The sequence below is a fragment of the Filicampus tigris genome, chromosome 1 (assembly GCF_054856515.1).
Source record: "Filicampus tigris isolate MCC_2025a chromosome 1, RoL_Ftig_1.0, whole genome shotgun sequence".
In the NCBI taxonomy this organism is placed as follows: Eukaryota; Metazoa; Chordata; class Actinopteri; order Syngnathiformes; family Syngnathidae; genus Filicampus; species Filicampus tigris.
Window position 1 is genome coordinate 13389087 of NC_141217.1, and position 12831 is coordinate 13401917.

The 12831-nt window shown below is 43.8% G+C and overlaps 2 protein-coding genes across 3 annotated transcripts; one reads left to right on the forward strand and one right to left on the reverse strand.

Annotated features, from left to right (window-relative positions):
• Positions 1-32: 32 nt before the first annotated feature.
• On the forward strand, positions 33-7168 carry cybb (cytochrome b-245, beta polypeptide (chronic granulomatous disease)). 2 transcript variants are annotated; one of them, XM_086031961.1, is made up of 14 exons: positions 33-117; positions 1885-2001; positions 2365-2457; positions 2742-2852; positions 2916-3000; positions 3733-3881; positions 3963-4144; positions 4223-4355; positions 4421-4513; positions 4588-4841; positions 5231-5390; positions 5654-5800; positions 5875-5999; positions 6092-7168. In XM_086031961.1, the coding sequence occupies exons 2-14, from the start codon at positions 1957-1959 to the stop codon at positions 6207-6209; spliced, it is 1695 nt and encodes a 564-aa protein (XP_085888087.1). In that variant the 5' UTR covers positions 33-117; positions 1885-1956; the 3' UTR covers positions 6210-7168. The 2 variants fall into 2 exon arrangements, with proteins under 2 accessions (XP_085888087.1, XP_085888000.1); XM_086031874.1 differs by lacking the exon at positions 33-117 and having other exon boundaries at positions 1561-2001.
• A 1317-nt stretch (positions 7169-8485) lies between these two features.
• Positions 8486-11403, reverse strand: LOC147152853 (dynein light chain Tctex-type 3-like). Its single transcript, XM_086032078.1, has 5 exons — positions 11226-11403; positions 10939-10980; positions 10541-10664; positions 8882-8959; positions 8486-8806 (listed from the first exon to the last, which is right to left on the reverse strand). The coding sequence occupies exons 1-5, from the start codon at positions 11244-11246 to the stop codon at positions 8733-8735; spliced, it is 339 nt and encodes a 112-aa protein (XP_085888204.1). The 5' UTR covers positions 11247-11403; the 3' UTR covers positions 8486-8732.
• Positions 11404-12831: the final 1428 nt, after the last annotated feature.

The window sequence follows — 12831 nt, forward strand, 5'->3', positions numbered from 1 at the left end:
GAACATGTGGGGAGCATATCTGCCTCACAGTTCTGAGGTTGAAGGTTCGAATCTAGGTTCTGGTCTTCTTGTGAGGAGTTTGGAAGATCTCCCCATGCACGTGTGGGTTTTCTCCAGGTACTTCTGCTCTCATTCCAAAAAACATGCTCGGCTAACGACCTGTTATCTGCTACGAGGGGGCAAATTGTCACTTAATGTGGCCTCACGGCTTTGAGCGACGCGGCGCCTTGAGTGACTCACATGTATCAAGTCGTAACTACAACAAAGGCGATTAAGAGTTGTGAAATGGTCTTATTGGTCTGTGCTCATGTTAGGGTAACTATGCGACAGATTTAATATAATCCCCTCCGCTCAGATTATAGGAGGTAAAATCGTAAGAAGCTTTGTGTCTCAATTAGTTTTGCTGTTTCTAACACGGGGTGCCCAAGTCCGGTCCTCAAGGCCCCCTATGAAGCCAGTTTTAGACGTCTCCCCCCTCCAACACGTCTGATTGAAATAATCAACTCATCAGCAAGCACATACACACTTGTACAGTACAGCAGTGATACTGATAGAGGGCACTCTAACACCAATGTAATTGCTTCATGCTGCAAGTTGAATGCGGTGTGTGTACCCGGGCTTCTGATGGCGGAGCCAGAACGTGGCTAATGGGTGAGCCTGGAAAAATCAGGGAGGGCCTGAATATTTCTCTCACTGAGTAAAATCCTCCTGTCCTGACACATCGTGTATCCTCATGAATTGACAAATGGAATAATATGAAGTTCAGATCTTCCTGAGACAACCACAATTATGCCATTCTTAATATTCAATAAAGTAAAAAGCACAACGAAAGGCAAATTCAAAAATAATTGACTTTAGAATGATATATTTTTTTATGAATCTCACTGGGTGGGCAGTCTGTCAATTTGGGAGGGCCTCTGCACACCCAGGGCCACCCGTGGCTCCGCCCCTGATTAACACCAGTACTACTCGTATTAACACTGAAATACTATTGATCTTGTCTCAATGTATTCCTAATTGTCCTTCCTCGATGTGAAATCCGGGCCTGTTTTGTTGTGTTGTATGAATGGCAACTGGTTACACAGGTGAATTAATCGCATCTTTTCTACCATCTAGCGAAAGTGCATTTAATTATTATGCTTGTCACTTTATGTCACTGCCCTGCGATTGGCTGGCAACTAATTCAGGGTGTACCCCGCCTACTGCCCAAAGACAGCTGGGATAGGCTCCAGCACGCCCCGCGACCCTTGTGAGGAGAAGCGGTACAGATAATGGATGGACTTTATGTCACAGTCATAGATAGTTGAACAAAGATACTTGTACATTACAGGAGGAAATAAGCAATTTTCTAACCAAATGCAGGAAGAGAATTTGGGTCATCTCCCACGGCACAAGTGATGAGCTCTCACGGTTGGGAATAACTAGCAGAGGGAAAACATCGTTGAGGTTCAGGCGTACTGGATCTTTGCTTGTAGTGTGTTTCAAACAGGAAGCAAAGCAACTCTGTTTGACTTTACGTTTCGAAATTTGCCACTTCCTCCACATCGTGAACATCCGATGTCGCCTTCCTCCTCAACGGTCACCTAAAAAGATGAGCGCCCAAGTGGACAGGCCAGAGCAAAGGAGGGCTGCCTAATTGGCGACCTGACACCGATCTTACACCGGGTGAAGTGAAAGTCAATGGAAGAGTGTTCGCATGAAAACCGACGCTCATCAGTTATGTCATCGATGGTAGAGTGGAACACGGTGCGGTTCCATCGCCTGACTATAAAATGACTTGTTGGTGTAGAAATCCCTCTGCGAACATGACATCACTTAACCGACAGAGAATATTTCAGGACCGCAGCCTTCAGATCCACTTCCCCATTTGCTCCGAACAAAAAGGTCGAAGCTTTGAGAGAGTTCATTCCCTCTTCTGATTTGCACCAGCGGCGCACTCGCACACCCAGAGTCATCATGGGCAACTTGGCAGCCAACGAGGGACTTTCCATCTTTGTCATTGTGAGAATGCTTCACTTGCTCAAATCTTTATGCGTTGACTTTGATTTATTTTAAAGTTCAAAACGCCAAAGATGCTGTTAATTGAGGTCATTAAATGAGTTTGAATTGAGATCATTCTGAACACAGCCGCATCCCAGTGATAAGAGGGTGTTGATTTGGTTAACTTTTTGCCCGGCTTTTTATACCCATTGTAAGAAACAAACACGCATGTAACAGCTTGGTTTTACTCTCAGTCTAAGCAATTATGTTTTGCCTCTAAGGAAAGTAGTCAGACAAAGTGAATGCAGACTAATTAATTAAAACCGTTGGAATGAAAGCAGCGTTATCAGATGTACTCAGTGTGCTTGTTATTGTCTGCTTCAGCTGGTTTGGCTTGCGATTAACGCCTTCCTCTTCGTCCACTTCTACATGGCCTTTCTGGTCGACAAATGGTTCTACACGCGTGTGCTGCTCGGGGTGAGTCTATTCTGCAGCACCTTCATACCTTTTCGTTCCTGTGTCACATTACAGCTCAGATTCACCACCAACGTACTTTTACTCCGCATTTAGTACTACTTCAATCAGTTCCTTTCCAAACTGTACCAGAGAGGAAATCGCTGTACAGATTCAACATTAAAACAAAAGCCAGCACACCTTAGGAGAGGAAATTAAGCTTGGCTCTTAAAAAAAAAAAAAAAAAACTCCACACGGAAGTTTAGACTATTTCCCAGTAGGAGGTAAAAGGTGTCTCTAATTTCCAGCAAGCCTTGTCATGGGCTCGAGCTCCGGCCGCTTGCCTCAACTTCAACTGCATGCTCATCCTGCTACCCGTCTGCAGGAACCTGCTGTCCTTCATGCGCGGCTCCATCCAGGTAGCAAACGTTCCAATTCTGTTCAGCTTCTATGAATTTCTTTCTAACTGAACAAGCGTTCAGTTCTGCAGCCGCACGGCCGCTCGACAGCTGGACCGAAACATCACTTTCCACAAGCTGGTGGCGTACATGATCGCCTTTCACACAGGTATTGTTGTTGCCGGTTGTAAACCGGAGGTGGGCATTCGTCAATCCCTCGCGAAGTTCCCGTCGGGTCTGGCCGTCCCACGTGGTTCCAGTCCGTCCCTCGTTGGCCACAGCCAATCGGCGTCGAGAATATAATTTTCACGTCACGCGCGAGCGCCGCACGAGCAGACGCGCATCAATGCATATACTGAGTTTGGTGTTTTTGATGACCTCTAACCTCCCAAACTTAGGGATCTAAGTGCCTTTATTATTGTTTTATTTATTTGTATTTTTTATTCTTTATCATTCATTTTCTTAACTTTTTTTTCAGGGAGGTTCCTGGGTATGCGTGATGGTTGTTAATTCGGTATGTGCCTTTGCAGACGTTCTGTTCCAATTTGTTTGTACATTTTGTGAGCAAAATAAAAAAAAATAAGCAGACATATACAGAAAAACATTTGATAAAATCAACAGAAACACACGCACGGCGTGGTGATTGGTGAAATAAAAAGAATATGCGGCACGTCATTGCCCCTATGGGAGCGAGAGGTTTGCAACACTTTTTTGGGGGGGCTGTGTGTCAGGAGTGCGACACCTGCGTGTGACGTGGTTAATCCGTTCTTGACGCCGTTTGGCTGACCCGGACCAACCGGGCGGGTCTGAAATAACTGGCAGACACTGACGAACGCCCACCTCTGCTGTTAACATGAAGTGCAGCGTCACTCTTTGACCTTGCCCTGTCCTCGATTTTCAGCCGTGCACATCATTGCACACTTGTTCAACTTTGAGTATTTCATGGACGCTCAGCTGAACCGCAACAGCAGCCTTCTGCCCTTTGTACTGTCTGAAATTGGCAATGGCGACAACGCGTCCTTCCTCAACCCCATCAGATCCAACGAAACGGTGGGTAAAACACCTTACACAAAAGATGGCGACAAAAAGGGTACTATCTGGAAATGTGAACTTTTTAATTTTTTTTTGCAGAACCCAACCATCGTCATGTTCACCACCGTCGCCGGCGTGACGGGTGTGGTCATCACGCTGGCCCTCATCCTCATCATCACTTCTTCCATGGAGGTCATTCGCCGGTCCTACTTTGAGGTGTTCTGGTACACCCATCACCTTTTTGTCCTCTTCTTCATCGGACTGGTATTCCACGGCTTTGGGTAGGTAAGCACCGAAACCGGATGTTCACTTTCTTCGGTTCAAATGATGTTCACCGATGTTGGTGCTTTGCCGCTTAGGAGGATTGTGCGGGGACAGACATCTGCCAGCCTGACAACCAACAACCCACGGCTATGTGCAGACAAGTTTGAGGACTGGGGAAGAAATGAATCGGGCTGCGCGCTTCCAGTATTTGCCGGAAACCCACCAATGGTACACGACCAAGCCTGCTGACTTGGGGTAGGAGGTCTGCTTGATTTCCTCTGGCATTTTTCCAGACCTGGAAGTGGATTGTGGGACCCATGATTTTATACGTATGCGAGAGGCTTGTCCGACTCTATCGATCGCACCAAAAAGTGGTCGTCACGAAGGTGAGTGGGTGTCACCAAGGTGAGCGAAGTTGCCCGAAAGTCCCGTCTGACAAAAAAAAAAACCGGGCCCTCAGGTGGTGATGCATCCCTCCAAAACTCTGGAGCTGCAGATGAGGAGGAAAGGCTTCCACATGGAGGTGGGCCAGTACGTCTTCATCCAGTGCCCGTCCGTCTCCCGGCTGGAGTGGCACCCCTTCACCCTGACCTCAGCCCCAGAGGAGGACTACTTCAGCGCTCACATTCGAATCGTCGGCGACTGGACTCAGGAGTTGTATGAAGCCTGCGGAGGCGACAAACCGGAGCCGCAGGAGGCATGGAAACTGCCCAAGTATGAAGACACACAGTCTCTTTTCTGGGAATTGTCCCTGATTATGTTTGATTGCAGCTACCCGCAGTTGTCAGAGAAGTAATCTAGAGCTCATCTTCACTCCAGGTTGCCCATTGTGCTATTGTAATTCTTCCCGTTTAAAGACGCGGACGCAAGGGACGCGAGTATCAATAGGAACAATCTGATCCGAGCAGAATCAAAGTGGTGCTGCGCCGCGTTTACGCTTGAAAATGTTTTTCTGTTTGGACCGCAAAACATCATCCATTTAGACACGCAGATGAAAATGATTTATTTTTGAAAACTTTCCACAAGAAAAACAATGACGATTTGAGCACGCTTGAGGTTAAGCTCCTTGGTTCTGCTTGAATGGGGTACACGGGTTCTTACAGGGTGGCCATCGACGGGCCTTTCGGCACGGCCAGCGAGGACGTGTTTCGCTACCAGGTGGTCGTGCTGGTGGGGGCGGGAATCGGCGTCACGCCTTTTGCCTCCATCCTCAAGTCTGTGTGGTACAAACGCATCCAGAACCAGGACGTCTTCACAAAAAAGGTAAGGCAGTGCCAAAGTTCGCCAGGATAAAACGCTTTACTAGCCGCATGAGAACAACCAGCAGCCTTGTTTGTGATGAATCTGATTTTGGATTCAGTCCAGGGTACAAACAAACAGGAAGTTCATTTATGATTGGGAGATAAGGAATTGACAATCTATTCTTAATGACCAGCGCCTTTCTGTAGGAGTAGAGGTGCTGGTGAACAAAAATAGTTTTGTGTGAGAGTAAGAACAACAAGCATGTCCCTGGCGTTCCTGTCCAGATCTACTTCTACTGGCTTTGCCCTGAGACGCAGGCCTTCGAGTGGTTTGCGGACTTGCTGCAGTCGCTGGAGAGCCAGATGGCGGCAAAGAGTGTGACGGATTTCCTGAGCTACAACATTTACCTCACCCGCTGGAAGGAGGCAGAGGTGCCTGACATGCGGCAACGTTTTCCTGGCCTTCCGAGACAGAAGCCGTCTTTCTTTAACTCTGTTGTTGATAGGCGGCCCATTTCTGGGTACACCACGAGGCGGAGAATGACCCAATCACGGGGCTTAAGCAGAAAACTCTTTACGGAAAGCCGAATTGGGACACTGAGTTTACCAGCATTGCGTCCAAGCATCCTGGGTGAGAACACATGGCTTGAAGAAAGTCCAGGAAATGACCCAGATTCCTAAACACGAGTTTGCAATCAGCATGTTGAATTTGCACTTCCACAGAACCAAAGTTGGAGTGTTCCTGTGTGGGCCGCCACAGCTGGGCAAGTCGCTTGAGAAACAGTGTTTGTCACACTCAGAAGAGGACGTCAAGTTCATCTTTAACAAAGAAAACTTTTAACACCTGGGTCCACGGCCAGAAAGATGCGTTCTAACATGCCTGCGAATATTTTCATTCATCCAGGAGGTTTGTATTCTCTGGGCATTGAATCGATCGCAATGGGATTGTCGCGGTTGTCTTCGAAGATGTCGGAGGTGTCAAACCCAGGCCCTGAAAGTCAAAACCCTGCCACAGTTTGGCTTTAGCCACACGTGCTCCTACTCAAGAGCTTCTTTACCTGTCCGTTGAGGAGAAGCACCTGTGGCGAAAGCCAAACTGTCGTAGGGTAGGGCTGCTTGATTATGAAAAAAAAAAAACCCAATCGCGATTATTTTGGTCATAATTGAAATCACGATTACTGAAACAATCATTCATTTTTGGGGTAGAAAACATGAAAATGTTCAAACGTAAAAAATATAAAGACAAATACATGTAAGTAAGTTCCTTTGGGACCAAGCAAAATCTATAAAATTAGTTACTATAAAGTAGAACTAAAAGGTGCAAATTTATAAATTCAAGTATGATTTCCTTGCTTTCCTTAATATGATATAAATGCATATTAACAATTGTTTTTTTACGATTATGGCAATTTTGTAATCGTGGAGTGTAATAATCGTAATTGTAATTGAAATTCGATTAATTGCACAGCCCTATAGCAGGGTTTTTGACTTTCTGGACCCGGATTTGACACTTCTGGAAGACGTGACGTTTTGCCTCTGATCTGGGCAGCTACAACCTGGAGCTGTCCTATCTTGCCTTGGCACTTGAATTTACGAAGCCTCCTCTCACGAGAAGCTAAATGTCAAGTCTTCAAAAACAACCACAAGCAGTCCAGTTGCGACCAAGTCAATGCCCTGAGAATTTTCTCTATGTTAGCCTAAAAACCACCATCTAGTATTATCTTGACGGATTCCGAACTCCTACACTTGAATCATCTATTATCTGTAGTGTTTTGATATTTTCATAAACAGTAAATGACACTTCATGCAGCCATTTAGCCTCCGAAAAGTCCTCATCTCCATTCCCAGCACTCACACCTTTTCCGAGGAGCAAATTTTAGAATTACAGGTGTGTCCCCTGAAATTTCTGACAAGGCGTTTAAGAATTGCATCACTAGCAGCGTCTCCTCGTACAAGGATTCTTCATGAATAAAAGCCCGGAAGGGTTCCATCAAGCAAAGCGACTTTTTTGACAGATTTTGAGGAAGCTTTGACATCGAGCTCCCAGCAGATGTTTTGCAAATGTGCCACTGTTGCACAAAAGCAGAGAAATTACACTTGGCGGTACTTTCCACGTTGACATTGTTCTGCTTTAGCAGTGCATCAATTGTTTGTTTCACAACCACTTCTGTTTTTTCCTCATTTAATAGCCTCTCATGCACTGTCCCCAGTCAGTTCGAATCTCACCAGCCATCACGACACAACGTTCAAAAACTTTCACTTCTTCCTTCAGAGCCAGATGCACCTGAGTTCACCGATGTGATCTTAAAAAACAAATTTATGCAGTGATTAAAATGACAAATTGCCTCCAGCAGCATCTTGGAGAGATGAAAGCGACATTAATGACACCAGCAGAGCTCGGGCAACATTTTGTGATTCAAATTGCCTCTTTTTTCTGTAATGAACCGTTTTTTTTAGAATGAAAAAAAGACAAAAACTTTTGGGCACAGCTGTAAACCTTTGCAAATTTGCTTGCTAATAAGTCTTTAAAATGTATGTTTTATTATTTTTCCAGTACAATGAGCATGCAAAAATATTATTTAAAAATGCTAACATGGTAAATTTGCTGAGAAATTACATTTGAGTCACTTCCAAAATCTTTGGCCTCGACTGCACATGATTGAAATGATCATGAATGTAAGGATTTAAATTAAATTAACATTTGAGTTTAATCTCTTCTGTGGAAGATTTTGCCGTTTATGTCCTGTCTGTTTAGAACACTGATATCGGTCTCCAACAAGGAAGTTTTAAACCAAACTATTAAATAAGTCGAACAGCATCAGTAGAAATACAAATACAATACAAAACCTCCACGAAATGGATGAAACCAGTTAAATAAATATCAAACAAAAATAAAACTGTGATGCTTGTTCTTTTAACGCATTCACTGCCATTGACGAATTTACTTGTCTTTTCGCAGTCCAGACATTCAATCCTGGGGACTTATTTATATTTTTTCAATTTTTTTTCAAACGTTATTGTAAAAGAGGGTCTTAAAATGTCTGGCAGTGAATGAGTTAATTGGAAAACATGACAAATATTCCTTCTGTTACATGCCTGAAACCACAGATTAAAAAATAGAATAGAACAGAATATCTTTATTATCACTGTAATGCGTACACCGACATTTAATGTGCCCACCACCCATCTGTGCAAAGTAGGCATTTGGAGCTGTGGTTTCTGGTCCAATTTTGTATCACTTTTCAATCATGTACGGTACAGTCTAAAACGTTAAACCCATCCTTTGCGTTCGCGGCCGGCGTATGGAAGTGGCCATTTTGGAGATCCTCTTATGGTTCCCAGAAACACGCTGCACTCCTGCATTCTACGCGGTGGCAACGGCAAACACGCTGACCACGCAGTACATGGTGCGGCTTTCCCACCGCACTGTGGAACTACCTGCCAAGACATGAGCGCATTAGACAACGCGCAAGTATCACTTCAATTAGCCTGGCTGATCCCGTCCCCACGTACCGTCCATGGCCGTGTCCCAGTAGCAAGAGTTTGCCGTGTGGAGCCCAGCACCAGTTTTCTGCATCAGGGCACACGTAACTACGGACAAAATTCGATACACTTAGTTGGAATAATCCCTTTCATTTCAGTCGATGGTATTGTACAGCATCAATGTCTTCAGCAGGATTCTACTACAGTCGAGTGCTACCTTGACTTGCATGTTTAGTGTGCTCTGTGATCATGCTTGTAACTCAAACCACAGTTAAGTCACAATATTTCCTGATCAAATGAATGGTAATGCCATTCATCTGTTACTCTGGTGTGCGCTCCTTGGCCACCGTGGGGCAGTATAACAATCACACAAATGGGGGAAAAAAAAGTTACACAACTACAGTATGTGACTCGGTAAGCTACAGTAATCATGTTTGGCAGAGGATAAAGAATCTATGCTCATGGGTATTTTGATATTGTCTGTACGTGCGTTGTGCCATGTTTGAATATCTGTTGCGTAAAGTGTTATGACACCACATACGTGGATGCTCTTTGTTAGTCTGTCTCTGGCATTTTTGCATTGTGTGTTAGCAAGTGGACATTCAAATTGATGTGTTTGTTTTAAAAACACCTGGGGTCCGTTTCACAAAGCAGGCTTTGTAGAGTCTGCTAACCCTGAAATGAGGGAAACTCCGATTTTTCAGTTTCAAAAAAGGAGGTACCTCAAACCAGAGAAAGAGGGGTAACTCTAGTCGGTTTCAGAGAGAGAGGTAACTTAAGCTCTCGGTTAGTTACCGCGGTGACAGACTCTCTGAACAAAGGTGAATGACGGATGACGGAAGGGTACCCATGCTGCAGACGGATGACGAATAACAGACGCTCAATTTTTTAGTAAAATGCCCAGCTCTGTAAATTAAATTACATATGCGGAAGCAAGCAGTGTTCCTCCGTTGTATTATTGTGATTGCAAAGGACTTGAAACTTCCGCATATATTGACCCGAGCAGCAATGTTCTCCCACGCCCCTCCCTCATTGCCATGGTGACTCGTCGAATCGGGGATCCAGTCATGTTGTCTTATCATAGTAGTGGTGCGCGCACTTAACTCCAGGAGAAGATACTCCAAGTTGAGTAAACTGATTCAAATCTGTTCTGTTCTGGAACTGGAAACTCCGAGTTTTCTGTCTAAGAGTAGATCAACTCAGACTTCAGGATTAGACTCAGAGTTTGTTGAACATGCTTTGTGAAACGGACTCCAGATGTAGTTCTCTGATGTTTAGTTTGACAGTAAACTTCAACTGAGATTGGCAATAAACTGCTTGATGCCTCTTTTTTTAACAGTATTTTACATGCCATGTGCCAGACTGCTGCTTGTTGTAAAGTGAATTAAGTTCGCTGCCACCATCTTGTGCTCAAATCTCAAATTTTTGCTCACTAGTCAGAGCAAAGAATTGGTTGAGAAACGTCTAGTATTTTGAAAATGTGCACGTCAGGACATTCAATGGGCACTGTAACAAGGCACAGCCTTTAACGACCATTTCTGCTTTGGAATAGTTACAGTACATATTTTACCAGCACTACACCCAAAGCCGTACTCATTAGCCACAACTTTTCTCAAATAAATAAGTTAACCATGCAACGTATCGTACGTCATATGTCAAGGTTCCACAATATTTCCTCATCAAACACACCGATGAACTTGTACTGTTTGCCCAGTTTGACCAGTTGTGTGAGGCATCGCTCCACTATGGCGGAGGTCCATTTGTTCACCAAATTCTGGTTGTAGTCATCGCCGCCCACTACATTCTCGATACACTGAAACACACAGAGCACGTCAGATGACAGCACGGGATGCATGACTCAACGAGCAGATCCAGGCTGTAAACAGAGCTTATTTTAACACATGCCCCGGGCCTTCTTTGAAAAACAGTGGCAGCTAGTTCATAATGGAATAGGAATATTACGGCACATTAGTAAAGTGTCATCTTGGCTGCCCTCCCCCAAAATAGACACGTTAGTATAGTATCACACAGTAATGAACAGTAATTATTTAGGCAACTTTCAATATGTTAAAAAAAAAAGAGATTACCTCTTTAACAATGTTATCAGCTTCTTCGGTGTTGAATGAGCCCTGAAAACAGCAAAATATGATGTTTTTCTACCGCTCTCAAGGGCATAATGAGCATGAGCCTACAGTAAATACGTAGTAGTAGTAGTAGTAGTAATAAAGGTGAAATAGAGTATGTCATGATTTAAGTTAAGTTACATCGAATACACAGTAGTACTACGAACTTGGAGGCTGGCTACATTATACTGATATTAGCAAACAATCATTTAGCTATTCCACTGAGATAAAAGAACGACACAACTACAAACCTCGTTATGATACTCGTCCATCTTGTCGTCTTTGACTCTTGGAATGTTCACAAAAATGTAGATTGTTATGTTTGTTTAAAACTGCAGAAATTAGAGAGAAAAAAAACCCTCTGGGCGCTGCTAGCCGCCGCAGCCAACGACTTGCTGAGAAGAACAATTAAAATAAGACGCTTGATTCACTCGTGACATCTGCTGGTTGGAAGACTGAATTGTCGTGTCAACTTGTTATCCATTGACTTCTAAACGACATTTAACACATTTTCATGGTGAACATAACATCGATTCGCTCATTGGCGGCATCTTCGGCTGTCGTCACATTTGAGTAGAATACATAGCTTTAAAATCAAAACTTATTTGTGCTTTTATTGGGCAGAGAAGCCAATCTCATCACTGATTGAACTCTAGTTTGACTCTTGAATCATTAGTTCATTTGATTTGATTTTCACATACTTTTCCCACCTTGCACTATGATTAGTTATGCGTTCAATTTAAATATAACAAATTGCTTGTACCGATATAGTTTGAGAAGATGTGTTGCAACTTGGATGACGACCAAATGATGCACAAATCCAGGTCATTCCAAAGCATTCACATAAAACGTTTACCTACCTGTGTACGTGTTTCATGTCTTTAAATTGTCATAAGAACAACCAACAAAGTGAGAACGCACCACTACCGATACGTGCAGACAATAAACACACATAGATTACTCATCGTAAAATATGATGCATTCGATTAAAGTGGGAAATAGGACTTAGCCCACTCGGACTGTCCCAGTGCCCCTGCGGCCCCTCTTCTAGCTCCGCCAGTGCTCCTAACGCCGCCTGGGCCCTGGTACATTGCACCGTTGATACTTACGCCACTGCATGTCATGCAAAACAACAAGTCACTAACAACAAAATACTGTATCACATTAAGCAGAAGAATTGCTTGGAAAAATGTCATGAAATCAGGTTGAGTGACACTGTTGGTATTTATTCCGATTTCTATCATTATATTTAACTGATATCCCCCACACCCCCTTGCCAAATAATTGTGAAAAAAAATGACAAATGTCATGGAATCAGTCAGGTTGTGCGACATGTTGGTATTTATTCTGATTTATATCAAAATGCTTTACTGATATCGCCTCTCACCTAATAGCATCGTAAAATACAATGACTTGATACATTTCTGACACATTTCAGTGAAACTGAAAACTGCAGCATTAATACACATGCAGCTCATATTAAAAGTGCAAATGTGCTCCAAAATGTAAAAAAACAAACAAACATGATAAATAATATTCAGGCACACGCAGAGGGTAGAGCTCAGAGGAGGTTGCACGCTCCAGAGGACTGTCTTCTTGCCGGGTTTTTTTGCGTGTCAGCACTGTCGACTCGAGCTGTGGATAGAGCCTGCGTCTGGGCCTGCTGTGAACTTGAGCTTGACAGCCGCCTGAAGAGTGACAGCTGAAACAGACCACGCAAGTTGAGACATTCCCAGCGATTCAATATTTACATTGAACAGTCACCTTAAACGGGAAGTCAACCCAAACATATTTTTTTTCAAGAATATGTTCTATGCAAGCCCACTAGTTGAAACAAGGCATTCTGATTACTTTTGC